This window comes from Dasypus novemcinctus, chromosome X (assembly GCF_030445035.2).
Source record: "Dasypus novemcinctus isolate mDasNov1 chromosome X, mDasNov1.1.hap2, whole genome shotgun sequence".
NCBI lineage: Eukaryota > Metazoa > Chordata > Mammalia > Cingulata > Dasypodidae > Dasypus > Dasypus novemcinctus.
This window is the reverse complement of record NC_080704.1, coordinates 129,445,553-129,465,429: the sequence shown is the minus strand read 5'-3', so window position 1 is coordinate 129,465,429 and position 19,877 is coordinate 129,445,553. Positions and strand designations below refer to the sequence as shown.

At 42.1% G+C, this 19,877-nt stretch overlaps 1 protein-coding gene across 2 annotated transcripts; it reads left to right on the top strand.

Moving 5' to 3' along the window:
* Window positions 1–2,798: 2,798 nt before the first annotated feature.
* Window positions 2,799–19,524, top strand: NKRF (NFKB repressing factor). Of its 2 annotated transcripts, XM_004482779.5 has the most exons (4): window positions 7,472–7,629; window positions 8,540–8,647; window positions 15,358–15,488; window positions 16,544–19,524. In XM_004482779.5, exons 3-4 carry the CDS (start codon window positions 15,374–15,376, stop codon window positions 18,499–18,501), a joined length of 2,073 nt encoding a protein of 690 aa, XP_004482836.1. In that variant the 5' UTR covers window positions 7,472–7,629; window positions 8,540–8,647; window positions 15,358–15,373; the 3' UTR covers window positions 18,502–19,524. The 2 variants fall into 2 exon arrangements, with proteins under 2 accessions (XP_004482835.1, XP_004482836.1); XM_004482778.5 differs by lacking the exon at window positions 8,540–8,647 and having other exon boundaries at window positions 2,799–7,629.
* Window positions 19,525–19,877: the final 353 nt, after the last annotated feature.

Sequence of the window (19,877 nt, the reverse complement as noted above, 5' to 3'; positions counted from 1 at the left end):
GACATGGAGTGTCAGGCCCTGCAGAGTGAGATTCAGGTAAGTTTTAATTTCCAGAAGGAAAAGAAGTAGCTCTGTGATGTATCTTCTCTCATTTAAACCTGTGCTTTGAACATCTCTAGAATCCACAGATATGACTGTTCTTTATGACCCAAAAAGCATTCTACAGGTGGCAAGTAGTATTTTGTGTCCTGGGTCCTTGGGGGAAGGAAGCCCCCTGCCCAAACATTAGAGTGGACAAAAAGGAAAGTGGTCAGTTTTCATAATTCTGGTTGTTGTCAAAGTGGGGTTTCCTTTTCTCAACTTTGTTTTCCTAATGGCCAGATGCTGAAGCCAGGACCAGTGGCCCATAGCTTCTACATTCAGAGGCCTCTGAGGGAACACAGGATACATTGGCCTGCCTTTGTACAATTTGCACGCTAGGGGGCAGTTGAGCGAGACAAGGATTACATGTTACATCACTGAGCAGAAACAGAATGGGGGGTGGGGGGTGGAAAAATACAGTCTTGTGTGCTGTGAGGCCAGTTGTGTTAGCAGCTTCTCTGTAAGAGGAGAATATCAGTAACCTTGTAGGGTCATTGTGAAAGCTACATGGGTGAATATAACTTAAAGACTAGGGTGTTCATTAAACAGCCCTTATTAAGGTTGGAGTTTCCCTTTTACCAGAAGTAGTCATCTCTAAGGCACTACTGACATTTAGGAAAAGATCATTCTTTGTGGTGCAGTGCTGTCCTGTGCATCATAGGATGTTTTAGCAGCATCCCTGGCCCTACCCACTAGGAGTCAATAGTACTCTCCTCCCCTACCCACCCCCAGCCCCAGTTGTGACAAGCCAAAATGTCCTTTGGAGAGCAAAATCACTCCCTGTTGAGAACCATTGCTCTAGACCAGGGATTAGCAAACTTTTTCTGTAAAGGACCAGCTGATAAATATTTCAGGCTTTGCAGGCCACATGATTTCTGCAACTCTTCAGCTAAGGTCAGGGAGCAAAAGCAGATGTAGATAATACATAAAAGGATGAGCATAGCTGTGTTTTCATAAAACTTTATTTCTGGTCACTGAAATTTAAATTTCATTTAGTTTTCACGTGTATTGAAATAGTCTTTCGACTTTTGTTCAACCATTAAAAAAGGTAAACCACAGAACATTCTCAGCATAAGGTTCATACAAATACAGGTGATGGTACCAGATTTGGCCTGTGGCCAGAATTTCCAACCCTGCCTCACATGCATCTCTGCTCTTTTATGTATCATTAAGCTTAAAGGTATTAGAAGCTACTGGCCTCTCCAAAGAAATCAGAATGGCTGAAGTTTTGATGCAAGTTAGTAGGGGAAAAAATGGGTTTGAATTTACTAAAACTTGCAGAGTTGACTAGAGCATTGCAGGTGGGGGTGGGAAGCTGCTGTGATACTAGAGCCTGCACCTGGGGTGGGGAGTTGCTGAACTGGTGAGAATACCAACTGCTCCTGAATACAAAACCAGGCTACTAAAAAGCCCACACCACCCAGGCTCCAGTTGTACACACTTAGGTTAAGCAGTATCCTCCCTTTGTCTGACTGAAATGCAAGGCACCTGTTACGCAAATAAAAGTGGCGCTCAGGCAGTGGGTGTAGCTCAGTGGTTGAGCGCCTGCTTCCTGCACACAAGGTCCCGGGTTCGATCTCTGGTACCTCCTCAAACAAACAAACAAAGTGGTGCCCTTGGAATACAAATAGGACATCATTCAACCTTCTCCATCTATCCATCCATCCAACCATCATTTACTATTTGAGAATTAGGGGATTCTGAGACAAGTGAAATAATCCTGACCCTCTAAGTAGGCAGCTTTCTGACTTCCATGGGCCACTTCCTACACTAGAAAAATGATATATATTTTAAAATGATATTTTGCAATGGTATTATTATAAAGATGGATAGAATCCTGGCTGAATTCATTATTAAACATTAGTTGTTATTATTTTCATCTTTCCTTCAGATTTTAAAATAAAATGAAAACAGTTTCATTGGCCCCTAGAAGTACCACGAGCACAACATGAGTGTCTGTGCCTACTACGCCTACTGCATTTGTTGGCCCTGCCTCAGAGGACTTCATAGTCAAATGGGGAGATAGGCAAGAAAACGGTATTATGATAGAAATATCAGGTTTTCTTAATTTTTTTTTTTAGGAAGATCTGCCCTCCCTTCTTTGTGGCCCCACTGTAGTTCCCAAGACATACATCTGTCAGAGACTCAAACTTCACTACGCTGTTTGGTTTCTGCGCCTGCTTCCTTATTTTCTGTTCTTTAAGAGCAGGGGCCTCTGATGTTTGTCATTTCTTTCCAGATACAGGGCTGATACATAGTAGTCACAGTGACTGTGGATCAAAGAATAAATGAAGGAGATGTGTGTGTGCAATGCGCAAAGGTAGCACAGAGGAGGTAGCATCATCTCTGAATTTAGTAAGAACGGGGAAGGTGGTGACAAGGAGGTTTCACAGGGGAGGTGATATTGAAGCTGAACCTGGAAGGATGGCTAGGAGTTTACCAGGAACTTGTTGAACTCATTTAATCTTGGTAACAATCCTATGAGGTAGGTATTATTAGCAGACATTCCCTACATGTATATTTTGAAAGGTCTTCTGGATAGGACTTCCAGTCCCAAACAAAAGCCCCAGCCAGATGGGGTGGTATCTGAAATGCCCCCTTTAAAGGAGATTCATTCCTTTGCTAAAAAGGAGGATTTCCTTCAAGACCATCTTTGAAAATGCAGACATCCGTTGCAAGAGATGCATTAAGACAGTAGTACCTTACAGTGATTTTTAAAAATCAAATCAGTTTTATTGAATACATATTAGTAAAGCATACAATCCAGCCGAAGTATACAATCATTAGCATCTGGTATAATCACATAGTTGTGCATTCATCACTTCAATCATTATTAGAGCATTTTCATTATTTCAATAATAATAATAAAACAGACAAAAATACTCATCACCTCTTAATCTCTCCATGCTTCCCCTACCACACATAGCTGCTATTGTTTCTGTGTCTCTAGTTTATTTGTATTTATATTTTTTATAGATAAGGTCAAGCAGTATGTTAGTACTTTGTGTCTATCTTATCTTATACAGTCCCATGTTACATTTTTCAGCTTTCCTTCTAGTAATGTACATGACCTTAGACTTTCCCTTTCAACCACTGTCATACCCATATAATAGCACTTCTAGTTACAAACACTATGATGTGCTTTCACCATTTCTACTTATTTCTTTACAGTGGTTTTGTCACCTGGACCTTCCAGTAGCATTCAAGTCCAGCACTGCCTCTTACCTCTTAGCTTGTTTGGCTTGGCTTTAGAACATCTGTGCCCTGGTTTCCATACATACAAAAAATATTAACAACTCTCTGTTTCCATACGTACAAAAAATATTAACAATTCTCTATTACATCTAGGATTGGGGATAAACTCCTTATCTTAGTTTTGGGTGGGCCTTAAGCAAAAGATAACAGAGTATTTTGAGCCCGTCCTGTGGGTTTGGCCCAGTGCCCTATGCTATGGAGGATACTTTTGCATGACATCGAGTTAAACCCTGCCCTTGACTTCATCTTATCTACTCAATCATATTTTCCAATCCATTTTCTCTTCCAGTCTGTTCAGTCTCTCCACAGACAGCTTCCAGAGTTACCTCAAGCTATTTGTTGACTTTGTTCTAAAATATCCTGTTGATTTAAATCCTGCCCTCAAGGCTCAGGCCCTGCCTTCCCCTTGCAGCCTTTCCTGATGCCATCTACCTATCCTGATCACTTCTCCATTTTCCAAATTTCCTATCTGAACATTTATAATCTCAGCTCCTCGTGTGGGTGACTTCCCTTTTCCAGAGATATTAAACTTCCTAAAGGTAGGATCATCCCCATTTCTATCCCTCTGGAGGGCCCAGGAAAGTGCTGGACACACACCAAAATGTGATCAAGAGGTAGCTAGATTGGTCTTTACCAATGTAAGGACCTCTTGTGTTTTTCAAATGTTAATCTTCAAACTCCATTACAAGATACAAGAATAATACAAAGTATCCCCATATGCTCTTGACCCATATTAAACAATTGTTAACATTTTCTCCCATTTGCTTTATCATTTGCTGCCCGCTAAATATTTGTCTGTATTTCCTAACAATAAGTACATAACCACAGACAGTTATCAACTTCAGGAAGCCTAACATTATTATAGTATTTTATTGAATAATAGCCTTTATAACATTTTTTTATTGTAATATAGGATCCAGTCTAGTAGCATATATCGTATCCTCTTTAGTTCCCTTTAACATGAAGCAGCCTTTGTTTTATGAGATTGATTTTTTGAGGTCCATTTCTTTAAAATAAAAAAAAAGTGTTCCTATTTTGGGTAAAGGTGTTGCTCAATTTCTCCCCTGTAGAATTACAGGGTTGGTTGTTTTTTTTTCTTCCTTGCTACTAATAAGCAGTCTGTAGGGAGAAACTGCAAGTCCATGCAAATATCCTACTCCCATCAAAATGCCCCCCTAAATTTAGTATTTATTAATAATGCTTATCTAAACCTATCTGCAAAATAATGATTTTTCCAACACCAGCATGTCTTTCACATTTACCAGTCAGCAGAAGGTATTCTGCTGTAAGCAAATGCCCTCCCTTTTCTCTCATTTATTTTCTTTATTCATCTACTTAGTATCGGTGTGGGCTTATGGATTCCTGTATTCTTTCATGATTTGTAATTCATTACTGACCTTAATTATTTTGCTGCTTAAATTATCTCAGATTTGGCCAATAAGAGTTCCTAGCTATTGCTTTTAATCCATTAGTTCCTCAAGAACATATTGTGTGCTGAATACTCTGGTCAAGAACTTTTGGTGATCTTATTTCTGGTATAGTTAATGGGAGTAACACTTAGCCAGGCTCTGGTTTTCCCTTTTTTTCTTTACTCATTGACTTCCCCATAGGAAAAGGCAGGGAAGGAAGCTTGGAGCAGTCAGGTGTTTGTATGTGTGTATGTTTAGAGTGTAAAGGCAGTAGCAGGATCCTGTGTCAGATTGAAGAAAGGTGATGGAAGGAAGGAGAATGGATGATTACTGGAGGTTTCTGGCTTTTCTTAGGATTGCAATGGCTGCTTTTATCATTGCTCCCTCCCACAGCTCACTTTAATCATCATTTTGATAATCTACTTCTGCTTGAGGGTTCCAATTCCTGCTCACTGAGAAACCATCTGTGGCTTGTGAGAAAACGATGGGCTGAGATACACTGGCTGAGCCCCTTCTTAACCCAGAAAGATTACCATGGAAAGAAGGTCATGGAGGATCATGTAGATTTTTGTTCTGTTTTGTCTTCTAGAGATGAAACTGTTTATTACAAATGGAATACAGTTATGGCTGTTGCAGTGCAGATGGCCTCTTACATCCATTTCATTGCCTTCCACCTTGTAATCCAAGTTAAAAAGTCACATTGCAATGATTTGTCCCTATATGCTGGAAAAGTTTTAATCCAAGCTGAGAGGGAGTAGTTTTCATTTTTTCAGATCTTTTTCTAGGAAAGATGGGTATTAATTAACAAGCTGGTGTTGATGAAGGTTGGCAACTTAGGCTGAAATCAGTGCAATCATAAAATAATGAATCAGCTTAAAACGTAGGCTCAAAAAAAAAAAGAATTTTACAACATATAGGACAACTGGAAGAGCCTGCATTCATTTAACCTTTCATTTAAAGTTCAAAAAATATTTATGGAGTGCCTACAGGAGCCAGGTGTAGGTGCTAAAAGTGAGACAAATGGGATCCCGACACTCATGGAACTTACATTCCAACTGTAAACAAATTCAAAAGGCAATACATGCTGTGAGGAAAGTAAGAGGGCGACGCAGTGGCAGTGACTGGGGAAACACTGGATGGGGAGTCAGGTGACCTTGACTCTGATCTCAGCTTTGCTACTATCTACAGCCATAACCAAGTCACTTCACCTCTCTGGCCTAATTTTTCTCACTCCTACAATGATGGCTTGAATTTATAATCTCTGCGGTCCCTTCCTAGTATCGTGTCCTTTGATTCAGTGCTTCTCTTCGTGGAGACTGTAATCAGTTGTAGGACAACAGAGAAAACCCTGTTTGTCTTATCCTACTATATTGAATACACACAGTAGGTGCTGTGTAAATTCCCTCCGACAGACACTTACTTATTAAGTACGTCAATAGCGCAGGTTGAGGGAGCTGACTGGAGCAGATCCAGGGGTGGCGTTTGGCTACAGAGATAAGTTAGCCGTTTGCTACTGTACAAACTCTTAATTCTCTTCCTTGGGTCCCTTTGGTATTTTGCACGTTTCAAAATGCTACATGAAACACAAACTTATTTGCAATCGTGATGGAACTATGTAACAATTGTGTCTGTGTTTGTCAGCAATTGGAGTGGAGTACAGATCGACAAAAGTGGTTGACTTGGGAAGCAGCACTGTGGATGCTTTTTCCTGCAAGCGTTCCGCTTTTCCTCTGTTTTCGCAATAAGATACAAAGTTAATGACGCATGGTGCACAGAGCTTTACAAGCTATCCTCTGAAGAAAAGGCGCCTCGGAGAGCTCATATGAAGAAAAAAGAGTGTAAAATCAATTGCAAACGAAGTCCCTCCCAAAGGACGCGGTATCACTGCCATGCCGTTCAGAAAATCAGCGGCAGCATCAGGCGAAATCATTCGCTCCCAACAATCATCGAAGGGCGCCTTCCAGGGATTCAACGGAACCATTTTCCCGAACCTGACTGAATCTTCCTAAAATTCTTTCCGAAGTCCCCGCCCTCAGTTTGTCACCACTGTGCGTCAAAGGACTGTACCGGTTGTCATAGGAGGGAAAATCGTTAAGTCCCGCGAGAGTCTTTGACGGGATTTCGAAGTTCGGAAACAGCAGCCGCGCACGCGCCGTGGCCTCACAACCTCGGGGTGGCACGCGGGGTAGGTAGGCTAGAGCCCAGAAGAGGGGGAGCAGAGAGTGCTGGTTTGTGGGTTTCTTTTTGGGTTTTTTTTTTTCCTCCCCTCTCCCCGCGCAGTGCACGGGTCTGAGGGCCAGTGGAGGTGCGGAGAGCGGAGCCTGGCTCGGCCTGCCCGGCGCGCCTGTGTATGCAGCGGGAGCCCTCCTCCAACTCGTGGAGGAGTGCAGCCGGCGTGCGTCCCGGCATCGGAACGTGAGCTCGTGCTCGCCTTTTCCTTTAAACGGTCGCCCCTACGCACACACTCCAGTCCCCCCAGAGTTGATCTTTGCACCTCGGCGCGCCCCTCCTCACCCGGCCCATCCTCCAGGATCCCCGCTCCGGCTCGCCCGCCAGCCGGCCCCGCGGCTGTCCGCAGTCGGCTTCGTCCCTGGGGTCCCTGCTTGGGGGCGGAGAAGATGGCTGGCGGACGTCTGCTGTTGGGGGGCGACTTCCTGTCGCCGCCGCCGCTGCCGCCCCTCCCGCCTCCGCCGCTGCCGCCCCTCCCGCCGCCCCCGCCCGAGCCCGTGCTGGAGCAGTGGCGCTATAGCCACGAAAGCGACTGGCAGTGGGCTCTGCGGCGCAGTTTCATCTGCCGGCACCTGCACAGCTACCCCGGGGCTGCCCTCGACCAGCTCCTCGCACTTTCCGCCGCCTGGACCAACCACGTTTTCCTGGGCTGCAGGTGAGGAAGGGATGGGGAGCGGGGTCGGGACGGGGACGGGGTGGGGTCAGGGTCCGGACGGGATGAGGATGAGGGCATGGAGGCTGGAGATTTGTGGGTGCTGGAGGATATCGGAGGGCTCTGTTGGGCTGGGGGGTGGAGGGTGAAGGGTCCGACGAAGGTGGGCAAGGGGTGACATAACAGCTGGGGGGTTGTGGGGATCGCGGGAGCAGCCCCTCCAGGACCAGAGATGGCGATAAGGCAGCGCCTGGAAGAGGGTTATTGAGAGGTGGTCCTGGTGGTGGTGGTGGTGGTGGAGGAGAAGGAAGAGGAGGAGAAAGAGGAGGAGGAGGAGGAGGAGGAGGGCGGGGGAGATGATGAACAGCAGAACCCCAGACCTGCGCAGGGCTTTCCAAGGATGCGGTATCCGCAAAGAATATGCCACGGTCGGGGCTGCAAGGGCCTTGCGGCGGGGAGGGGAGGGGACCCTGCAGCTCTAGTCCTAGTCTCTTTCTGACCACTTTCTCCTTCCGTTCCCTTTAAATAAAACATCACCCTCTACTTACAGCCCCCCAGCTGGGTCTAACTGTCTTCTGGGGAGGCGGTTGTGTGAGGTCTCTTAGCCGCCACCGCAGGGTCCGCGTTGCTTGTAGATTTGCGCATATTGTGTCTGTACTCAAACAAAGAAATGGATGTATCTACTGTAAAACTGGATTGCCCTCCTTTACCCTAAATAGAATAAGAAGAATGAGCACTTGGCCTCTGGGTGAGGTTTTAGAGTGCTGTGTGGTTTTTTGGTTGTTGTTCTGTTTTTGTTTTTCTTTCTTAGAACCTGGTGCATTCAGAACAGGCCTCTTTGAAAGCTCTTTGCATTCAATGGAGACTGCAGTGTGATTCCAACGCATTTTTTTTTTTATTTTTTAAAAAACAGGCTACGTGGACCTCTGTCCTTCAGAAACCCCAAAATCGGCTCTATACTAGACTCCTCATTCTTTTGATAGACTGGGGAGGCTGCTTTTTTTGACACTCCTGCCTCACAGTGAGTTTTGTTTTGTTTTGTTTTTTTTAATATAAGGAAGGATGAGAAATTCTGGAAAAGGATCAGATCAAATTCAGCTAATTCAGTTCCAGGAATGACTGTAACAGATGCAAAAAAAAAATAGAACTGTCCATTCCTTCCCTTAATTATTGAACATGGCATTCATTGTGATCCTTGGCTTTGCTCTCATTGCAAATATTTATTTTTCTAAAATTTGGGTGAGCATAATTTCTACCTCCAGAGAGAAGGAGTTTCACTGGAGGAATTGGTTGCAACTGGGGAAGGCTAGTAATTAATCAAGTCAGATAAACTTAATTGACCTAAGTTCAACAGTATTGTTCTTGTAGTTGAAAAGGTGCCTTTATCCTGTAATCATAGGCCTCCTTACTATCACAGAAGGTCATGAGGAATCTGAATCCTAAAAAATAATACTAATAAATTTACAAGGAGGGGAATAGCCATCTTCTTGTTAAATAATAGATCTTACTTTCCCACTAGAAGGGCAAGCGCTTTTGCTTTCTTGATCACTTTTATCCTCAATGCCTAGGAGAGTTCCTATTGCATAATGACTGCTCAATAAGTGTGTGTGGATTGAATGAATGTATAGCTTTATAATGTACAAAGCATGTAAAATATTTATGATTCCATTTAATACAGTAACCTTGGGAATTAGGTGGTATCTCATTTTTTTCAGCTAAAGCTGAAATGGAGGCCAGGAAGTTAAGTGACTTGCCCAAGGTCCCACACTTGGGGCTCTAGCCGGGGTCTCTGCTGTCAAGATTGCTGTTCTTTCCATTGAGACACAGCTGCCACATTTGAGAAGGATGAACCAGGAGTGAAATCAATTAACTGACACAGACCACATCAGTTATTTCAGGATTTCATTCCAAGGATAGCAGCCTTGCACATAATCAGGGCATTAAGAAATACAAATCAGGCCATTGGTAGTCAGTGTTAGTAGCTCAAGCATCCACAGTGTTTTTTCTCTGTGTGCCGATATGTATAGTATGTATACTGTAGTTATCATGTTAATTGTAGTTAAGCCAGGTCCGGAGATACAGAATTGCCATAACATTATCAAATAGTTTAACTGAAAAGTAAGGCTTGCATTATATCTGACCATTTAAATATAGGAGAAAGGGAAGGGACAATAAAGAACCTTGGAAGCTAGGGTCCAAGTACAGTCTTCCACTTTAGGCAGGCTTTATGATAGCTGTTGTCTTCAGGTTGGTAAAGATCTATATTGCAGTACTTGTTGGTATTGACTTTGGCAGAGCTCTTGTTTTCTATATTCTTATTTTCTCTCAAGAAAACTGCAGAATACATGTTTATCCCTTTCTAAACTTAAATTGCTAATTTGTTGTTCAAGGTTCATCACTCACTTTTGGAACAGGTTGTGAGCAGTAGCAAAAAGGGAACTCTCTGCACTTTTTTCCCCCTCTGGCAGGACTTTCTGTGTTCCATTGTAGCTGAGGCTGAAATAACTCCTGGACCAAGGCTATCTTTGAAAATTCCTTGATCATAAAACCAAGACAGAAATGTGCTTGGAGGCAAACCATGTTTGATCCCTTTTGGTGATGCTGGCAATTTCCCTGAAACAATTTGAATATCTCCTTAAGACTAACAGTGGTTCTCAAACTTAAGCAAGCAGCAGAATCACCTATAAGGCATGTTAATATGGAGGACTGGACTCAATACTCCCAGGGCTTCTGATTAGTAGGGCTGAGGGTGGGACTAAGTACCCAGGTGATGCTGATATTGCTGGCCTGGGAACAAAACTGTGAGGACCACTGCTTGATAGCACAAGACAAAGCAGTATTTTCCACTCTGCTTTTTGATCACTTTTTCCCTTCATAGTCCAGGCATCCAGGAAGCCCAAATAGCTAAAATTGTTTCTCTTCGCCTTTTCACTTGTGTTTCATACAAGTAAACGACCTATCGAGAATTTTTTTTTCTGCAAGCAGTTCCTAATATATATCTTATGGCTAATGAAAAACTAGTACAGTCTTCTGATCAACTACAACTACAGCACTTAAATAATTGTTCATACAAACTTCTAGGGAACTATGCAAGTTTTACCTTAAAAATCGTAGGTGGTGTATAATGAAGGATGTTTGGTTAAGTGGAACCTTCTGCTTTCCAATCATTCTCAATAAATAGGAGCAGAACCAGAATCCTGGCCTGTTTGTCTTTGATGACACATTAATTAATAGGGAAAATGTATCTTAAAATGAAACCAGTTTTGCTACCTTGATTATTTGTCTTTTCTGTCCCTCATAGATATGAGACTAGTGTTTGAAAGGTAGAGGCTGGCTGGGTTCCTGTTGTGAAACTAACTTTACATGGTAGTTAGTGTATAGTCACCAGCTGATTAAGTATAGGTGGGAGGTTTTGCAAGATTTATCAATAATCTGGTTGTATATTATTCACTTAGGACATTAAGAGTTTAGAATAAATAATTTTAGAATTGGAAATCCTAAACTTGGCTTAATATTTAAACCTCAGCTTCTTAGCTTTTTTTACTTGAACCTGCTGAAGCTGTTTTCTATATCTTAAACATTTTATAAGCATCTATTACTGAATATTCCAGGTGTCATTGTATATTATAATGTTTTATGATCTCCTCATATGTATCACATATACATACCTGTCTTGTGTCCAAGAATGTAAGATTCATTAAGGCAGATGCCCTTGTCCATTAAAAATCATCTTTTTGTATATTAGATAAGGTGGGACAATTGGATGATATTGAGGATTGAATCATGTCCCCCACAAAAGGCATGTACAGGTCCCAACCCCTGAACCCATTTGTAAATATGACCTTCAAAGATGTTATTAGTTAAGTTGTACACAAACTGAATGACGGTGGACCTCAATCCAATTTGGCTGAAGTCCTTATAAACGCAGGAAATGGGGCATAAAAGGAGAAGCCAAAGGGAGTAGCCAGAGCTGGAAGTCAAGTGAACCTGGAGGAGAAAGGAGAAGACATTGCCATGTACGCTGCCATGTGACAGAAAAGCCAAGAAACAAAGATGGTCGACAGCCAACCCCAGAACACCATAATCTTTGAGTAGAAATCATCACCTTGCAGATGCCTTGATTTTGGACTTCTAGCCTCAAAACCGTGAGCCAATACATTCCCATAGTTTAAGCCAACCCACTGTTTGCTACGTGGTTTAGTAGCTGGGAAAGAAACTATGTTTGATACCAGAAAGTGGGGTACTGCTATAACAAATACCTAAAATTGTGGAAATGGCTTTGGAATTTGTTAGTGGGTCAAGGCTGGAAGAATTATGAGGTGCTTGACAGGAAGAGCCTAGATTCCTTCAAAGAGACTGTCAGTAAAAATATGGATATTAAAGGTATTTCTTATGAGGCCTGTGAAGGGAATGATGAATGTTATTGGAAACTGGTGAATAGGCTGGCTATTTAGCTGAGGAGATTACCAAGCTGTAAGTGTGGAAGGTACAGCCTGGTTTCTCCTCACAGCTTACAGTAAAATGCAAGAGGAAAGCTGAGAATTGAACTCTTAAGTACAAAAGAATCAGAAATTAGTGGTTTTGAAAATTCTCAGCCTATCCAGGGAGTGGGTCTGTCAGGGACCAGAAGCAACTCTATCAGAAACCTCCCTCAGCTTTCAAGAAGTGAGTCCCCAAAGGACATGGTTCCACGTGAGGGTTTAACTGAACAAACCTTTGCTAAATATAGGATACGGCTGAACACATTTCCTGGTCAGCCATTTTAGTGCAAGGTAGGATTGGCAATGCAGTTATCCAGGGAGGATCTGTGGAATGTTCTGTTGAAGTCTGATGGGTTGGACCCAATAGTACTGCATGCACAGCCAACAAGGTTTTTGAAAAATTTGTATGAGCGGAACCACTGTCGGCCTAGACTGAAAGGGACAAATTAAAGAAAGAATGCTTCAAGGGCAGGACCATGGAAGCAAAGGTTTGGACCCAAAGGACCTCGGGCCAAGAGAGCAGGCTAACCCACATGTGTGGAAAGAGAGGGTCTCTACCTGTGCTTGGAGCAGGCAGACTGTTTGCCTCAGCCCTTGGAGGGGACAGGCATTGTGCCCCATTGTTCAGGGAGAATGCCACCGCCAGGAGATGAGAGCCTGGCCACCATCCTGGTGCTCAGAGAGGATGAAGCCTTCACCCCAGTGTTCAAGGAGAACATGGCCACTGCACAAGTGGGTTGAAGGGGTGGAGCTGCTGTCCCATCAGGCCCAGTGGACAAATCATCAATCCATAGATGACTTTCAGACTTTGAAATCTAATGGAGTTTGTGGCTGCTTGGTTTCAAACTCGTTTGGGACCTATCACCCCTGTTTTCCTTCCAACTTCTCCTTTCTGGAAAGGGAATGTTTACCCTTTGCCTGTCCTACCATTGTACATTGGAAGCAGATAACTTGTTTTCTAGGTTTCATAGGTCCATTAGATAGAGGAATCTTGCCCCAGGGTGGACCACCTCCATAACCAATTTTGATGAGACTTTGTACTTAGCATCCTTACTGAAATGACTTAAGGCTCTTAGGATGCTGTGATAGAATAAGTGCATTTTGCATGTGGGAAGAACATGTATTTTGGGGGTCCAGAGGATGGACTGTTGAGGGTTGAATCATGCCCCCCACAAAAGGCATATTCAGGTCCCAACCCCTGGTCCTGTGAACACATTTGTAAATAGGACCTTTGAAGATGTTATTAAGGTGTGCCCAAACTGAATGATGTGGCTGGAATCCTTATAAGCAGAGGAAATTGGACACAGCAGAGAAGCTATGGGAGCAGCCAGATGCTGGAAGTCAAGTGAACCCAGAAGAATAAGGAGAAGGTGCTGCCATGTGCATTGTCACATGACAGAAAAGCCAAGGACCAAGGATTGCCTGCAGCCACCCTCAGATTGCCAAAGTCTTTGGGGCTTTTTTTAAAGATTTTTTTTTTCTCTCCCCTTACCCGCCCCCCCCCCCCCAGTTGTCTGCTCTCTGTGTCCATTTGCTGTGTGTTCTTCTGTGACCGCTTCTATCCTTATCAGTGGCACTGGGAATCTGTTTAAATCTGTTTCTTTCTTTTTTTTTTTTTTTTTTTTTTAAGATTTATTTATTTCTCTCCCTTTCCCTCCCCACCCCGGTTGTCTGTTCTCTGTGTCTATTTGCTGCGTCTTCTTTGTCCGCTTCTGCTGTCATCAGTGGCACGGGAATCTGTTTCTTTTCCCTGCATCATCTTGGTGTGTCAGCGGTGCCATTCTTGGGCAGGCTGCACTTTATTTTGCGCTGGGTGGCTCTCCTTATGGGGCGCACTCCTTGCACATGGGGCTCCCCTACGCGGGGGACACCCCTGCGTGGCAGGGCACTCCTTGCGCGCATCAGCACTGTGCATGGGCCAGCTCCACACGGGTCAAGGAGGCCCGGGGTTTGAACTGCAGACCTCCCATGTGGTAGGCGGACGCCCTAACCACTGGGCCAAGTCCGCCGCCTGTGTTTCTTTTTGTTATGTCATCTTGCTGTGTCATCTCTCCGTGTATGCGGTGCCATTCTTGGGCAGGCTGCACTTTCTTTCGCGCTGGGCAGCTCTCCTTACAGGGCGCACTCCTTGCGCGTGGGGCTCCCCTATGGGGGGGACACCCCTGCCTGGCACTCCTTGCGCGCATGAGCACTGTGCATGGGCCAGCTCCACATGGGTCAAGGAGGCCCGGGGTTTGAACCGCGGACCTCCCATGTGGTAGGCAGACACCCTATCCATTGGGCCAAGTCCACTTCCCTGAATGTCACTTGTAAAAAATGTTTTTTATTAGAGAAGTTGTAGGTTTATAGAACAATCATGTAAAATACTGGATTCCTGTATACTACCCCACCACCAACACCTTGCATTGGTGTGGAACATTTGTTACAATGGATAATAGCACTTTTAAAAATAATTTTACTTTTTTTTTTTTAAAACAGTAGTAGCCAGCAATTATTTAGAGAGTTGATATTCTGGGTACTGTGTAAAACAATTTACATGGATTACGTCATTTAAAACACCACTTACACAGGCCTGTAAAATATGGCCTATTATTTTATTATTATTTTTAATTAGAAATGTTGTAGGTTTACAGAAAAATCATGTAATAAAATACAGTTGTCCAATATCCCGCCTATTGTTGACACTTTGCATTAGTATGGTACCTTTATTAAAGTTGTTGAAAGAATATTAAACTAGTACTGTTAACTATAGTCCATAGTTTACATTAGGTATATTTTTTTCTCACGTATCACCCTATTATTAACACCTTTTATTAGCGTTATACATTTGTATAATTCATGAAAGAATATTCTTAACTTGTACTATTATAGTCCATTGTCTAAAATAGGGTTCACTGTGTTATATAGTCCTGTTTTATCTTTTAATTTTTATTCTAGCAACATATATGACCTAAAATTTCCCCTTTTACCTATATAATTCAGTACTGTTAATTACACTCACATTTAAATTCTTGATTTTATGTTTGTATATCTTCTCTTATGCTGAAAAAGCTTAATTCCTAATAATAGCAACATAGTTACTCATTTGATAGAAAAAAATTGATAAAATATTTTTAGGGGAGATTCTTCAGTTTTATGTCTAAGATACTCTGTTGATAAGGTCCTATGGGGACAATTGTAAAATTGGCTTTAAAAAAGCTTTAGAAACAACATTATCTGTTTTAACTTTAGATTGTATTCATCTAAATAGGTACAGTCCACACTTGATGGAAAAAATTCTCCAAATGGCTGAAGGTATTGATATTGGGGACCTGCCTTCATATGATCTGATGCTGTCCAAACCGTCCAAAGGTCAAAAACGCCACCTCTCAACATGTGATGGTGAGTATATTTGTTTCTGAAAGGTGGGAGTTGAAGAAACAATATTTTTTTAAAAATTTATATCAGTATGGTATATGATTTTAAATAACTTTCAGTCTTATACAAATGGAAAAGTTTTACGTTTCAGTTTCGTTTCTTTTTTTCTTTGAGGATGCTAAATAGAACTGAAAACTAAGAATACTGAAGTAACAATACAATGCTGTTCTTGAAGTCCATGCCACATGGTACCTCCCTCTAATAGAACAACCTTCTACTGTGATCATTTGAGTATCTAAGTAGCAAAATCCTCTTGGTTGGGTCCAAGATAGACCAGTTTTTTACTAGACAGTGTTAGAGGGAGGAAGCCCTAGTGTCTGGTATGGCCTCAACAGAGAGTTCTCCCACAGCTTTAAATTCAATATCTCTAATAAATCATTAGTTTCCAGCCATTGTCTCTTCTAGAAATGAAATAGAGCAAACACTCTTTTGTGCAGGCAGAATAGACCGGAACTAACATTTTGAAGTTAAAACCTTTGGAATCTTTTGGTGATTATTTTTAGTCACAACTAGGTAAAGCATCATCACAGAGTCATTCTCTTCTGCTACAAAAAAAGAGAGAGGCTTTGTAAATTCCTCTGGTCATCATCCCTGTTGCTTTAGAGCCATCTGTTCCTTTTGCAGTCCATAAGAAGTGAGCTTCACAGCACAGGTGATGCGAGATTGTACTGGAACAACCACTTACTCAGAGTACACTTCACCTGTGCCTTAACTCATTAGACAGCAAAAGCATCTACTGGTCATGCGTGGTGGTGACCTGCACACTCAATTCAGTGGCATATATTTCCCAACAAGTGTCTTCCCCTACACATGGAAGGTCAGGGAGCATCCCTACTTATGCTGGATATCTTACATTTATCTTTGAGTCCCTTCACCTAAAAAGACCTGACATTTTTGTGATGGGAAGTATCTTGTACCAACAATGCAGCTTGCAAATAAGATGGTTGGTTCTCTTTTCCTGCTTGGTTCTTTTGAAATATTCCCTTTTTAATGAATTGTAAATTTCACTCATTCTATAGGTCAAAATCCTCCTAAAAAGCAAGCCGGTTCCAAATTCCATGCGAGACCTCGTTTTGAGCCTGTACATTTTGTAGCTAGTAGTTCAAAAGATGAAAGACAGGAAGATCCTTATGGTCCTCAAACAAAAGAGGTAACTGAACAAACACATTTTGCCAGCATGCCAAGAGACATCTACCAAGATTATACTCAAGACTCTTTCAGCATGCAAGATGGGAATTCTCAGTATAGTGATTCATCAGGATTTATTTTTACAAAAGACCAGCCTGTGACAGCCAACATGTATTTTGACAGTGGGAACCCTGCCCCAAGCAGCACATCACAACAGGCAAACTCTCAGTCAGCCCCAGAGCCTTCACCATCACAGACATTTCCTGAGTCAGTTGTAGCTGAGAAGCAGTATTTTATTGAAAAATTAACAGCAACCATCTGGAAGAATCTTTCTAATCCAGAGATGACTTCTGGATCTGATAAAATTAATTATACGTATATGTTAACTCGCTGTATTCAGGCATGTAAGACAAACCCTGAATATATATATGCTCCTTTAAAAGAAATCCCTCCTGCTGATATCCCCAAAAATAAAAAACTTCTAACAGATGGTTATGCCTGTGAAGTTAGATGCCAAAATATCTACTTAACTACAGGTTATGCTGGCAGCAAGAACGGGTCCAGGGATCGAGCTACCGAGCTAGCTGTGAAACTCTTGCAGAAACGTATTGAAGTTAGAGTTATCCGACGGAAATTTAAGCACACAATTGGAGAGGACCTTGTGGTGTGTCAAATTGGCATGCCTTCATATGAGTTTCCTCCAGCTCTGAAACCACCAGAAGAGCTGGTAGTGCTGGCTAAAGATGCTTCTGGGCAACCAATTTTTAATGCATCAGCCAAACACTGGACCAATTTTGTTCTTACGGAAAATGCAAATGATGCTATTGGTATCCTTAACAATTCTGCCTCATACAACAAAATGTCAGTAGAATACAAATATGAGATGATGCCGAATCGCACGTGGCGTTGTCGAGTGTTTTTGCAAGATCACTGCTTAGCTGAAGGTTATGGAACCAAGAAAACAAGTAAACATGCAGCTGCTGACGAAGCATTGAAAATTCTTCAAAAAACACAACCCACTTACCCTTCTGTCAAAAGTTCACAATGCCAAACCGGCTCTTCACCCAGGGGATCTGGAAAGAAGAAAGATATCAAGGATCTTGTCGTTTATGAGAATTCTTCAAATCCCGTGTGCACGCTAAATGACACAGCTCAATTTAACCGGATGACAGTTGAATATGTCTATGAAAGAATGACAGGCCTCCGGTGGAAATGCAAGGTGATTCTAGAGAGTGAAGTAATTGCAGAAGCAGTTGGAGTGAAGAAAACGGTCAAATATGAAGCTGCTGGGGAAGCTGTGAAGACCCTTAAAAAGACCCAGCCAACTGTCATTAACAACCTGAAGAAAGGAGCTGTTGAAGATGTGATTTCAAGAAATGAAATTCAGGGCCGCTCAGCAGAGGAGGCTTACAAACAGCAAATCAGAGAAGACAACATAGGAAATCAGCTGCTGAGAAAGATGGGTTGGACGGGAGGTGGTTTAGGTAAATCTGGTGAGGGAATACGGGAGCCCATCTCAGTCAAAGAGCAACATAAGCGGGAAGGACTTGGTCTTGATGTCGAGAGGGTAAATAGAATTGCCAAGAGAGATATCGAACAGATCATCAGAAACTATGCCCGCTCTGAGAGCCACACAGATTTGACTTTTTCTACAGAGCTGACCAATGATGAGCGGAAGCAAATACATCAGATTGCCCAGAAGTATGGTCTTAAGAGTAAGTCCCATGGAGTGGGCCATGATAGGTACCTGGTGGTAGGTAGAAAAAGACGGAAGGAGGACTTGCTAGACCAGCTCAAACAGGAAGGCCAGGTGGGGCATTATGAGCTTGTTATGCCTCAAGCAAATTGAGATCTTATTAATTTATTTTCTAAATGCCTAAAACTGCTATTTGTGAATCAAAGAAAAGAAATGCTACATTTTCTGGTTGCAGAGTATATTCATTCTTAAAATGTTTCACCTTGTTCGTTTCATATAGTGCTTTATTAGATACTGGACCCTGAAGAACTCTGTCTACTTGTATTAGCTTAATTCAGAAGATGATATTGTGCAGTTACTGTTTGTGTCTTTGATAGATATTGCTGTGTCCCTCAGATTTTAGTGGGTTGTCCAAGCAAGAATATATCCCCAAGTGGAATTTTACTCTGAGAAAGAAATTCTCATTTGAAAGGGCATAGCACAGCAATCTGCAACAATATGTAAAGTTGACCTTGACGCCAATAAAGCTGCAGTCTTAATTCCAGAATTACGGAAAATGTCAGATCATTTTGTATTATCTATTTTCATCTTTGTGTGAAGCTAGTTATAGAATGTTTAACAGTAAATTGTGTTGTACCTGTACATGTCCTTACCAACTAAATGATGTAAAACTTTCTTAAAGTAATTTTAGTGTTCATTTATTTATAACTTCTACCATGTGGTTTCCAGAATATTGGAAGTGATTTACTGTATCTTGTGATATATGGGTTTTAACAAATTCTAGTCTTCATGCTGAGAGAGCACTACTTGAGAGAGCAATTGAAAGGATTTAAAAACTGTTTGATTCCATCTGAAGAAAGGAAGCTTGAACTGTTTGTTCTTGGTGCCTTGCAGAGAGACTCACAGCAACTCTCCATTATAGCTTTCACGTGGTTTGGATGTATGGCACATCCAAGGCAACCACAACTGTGGTAGAACTTGGTAAAAGAGTGAAGATACATTGGTGCTTTGATGAAAAGGTCAGTTGGCTGGTCCCTCTCTCAAAAAGCTTATTAAATTCCAAAAGCCAACTTTGTAACATATTTAAAACTGCTATTTTCGCTTATTTCTGGAATGTAAAAAAAAGTGTATAGAGAATTAGTGTATGCTTCCTGAATAAAAAGGAGCCAAAGTTGATCAAAGCGGTGATGTGCTTATTTCTGGGCAGCAGCCTAGTAGCAAAACTTGGGGTCTTTGGAGAAGCAAAGTAGTGTTTGCACAAAATATTTCAACACCGGAGCACGTCAACAAACATCATGATTTAGCAGATGGGAACCCATGGTGTTTTTTACTACAGACCAACATGCTGGCTTCAACCAAATCTCAGGCTGTTCACTTTTACTTGATTTTGTTTTTGGAGCTCAGATAAATCAAGTATAACCTCACCTATAAAAGCACCAATGAATATTAATATTGATAAACACCTGCTATGAAATGCTCTTTGGAACAATTAGGTTTTGGTATCATCCTCAACATTATCCTCGACATGT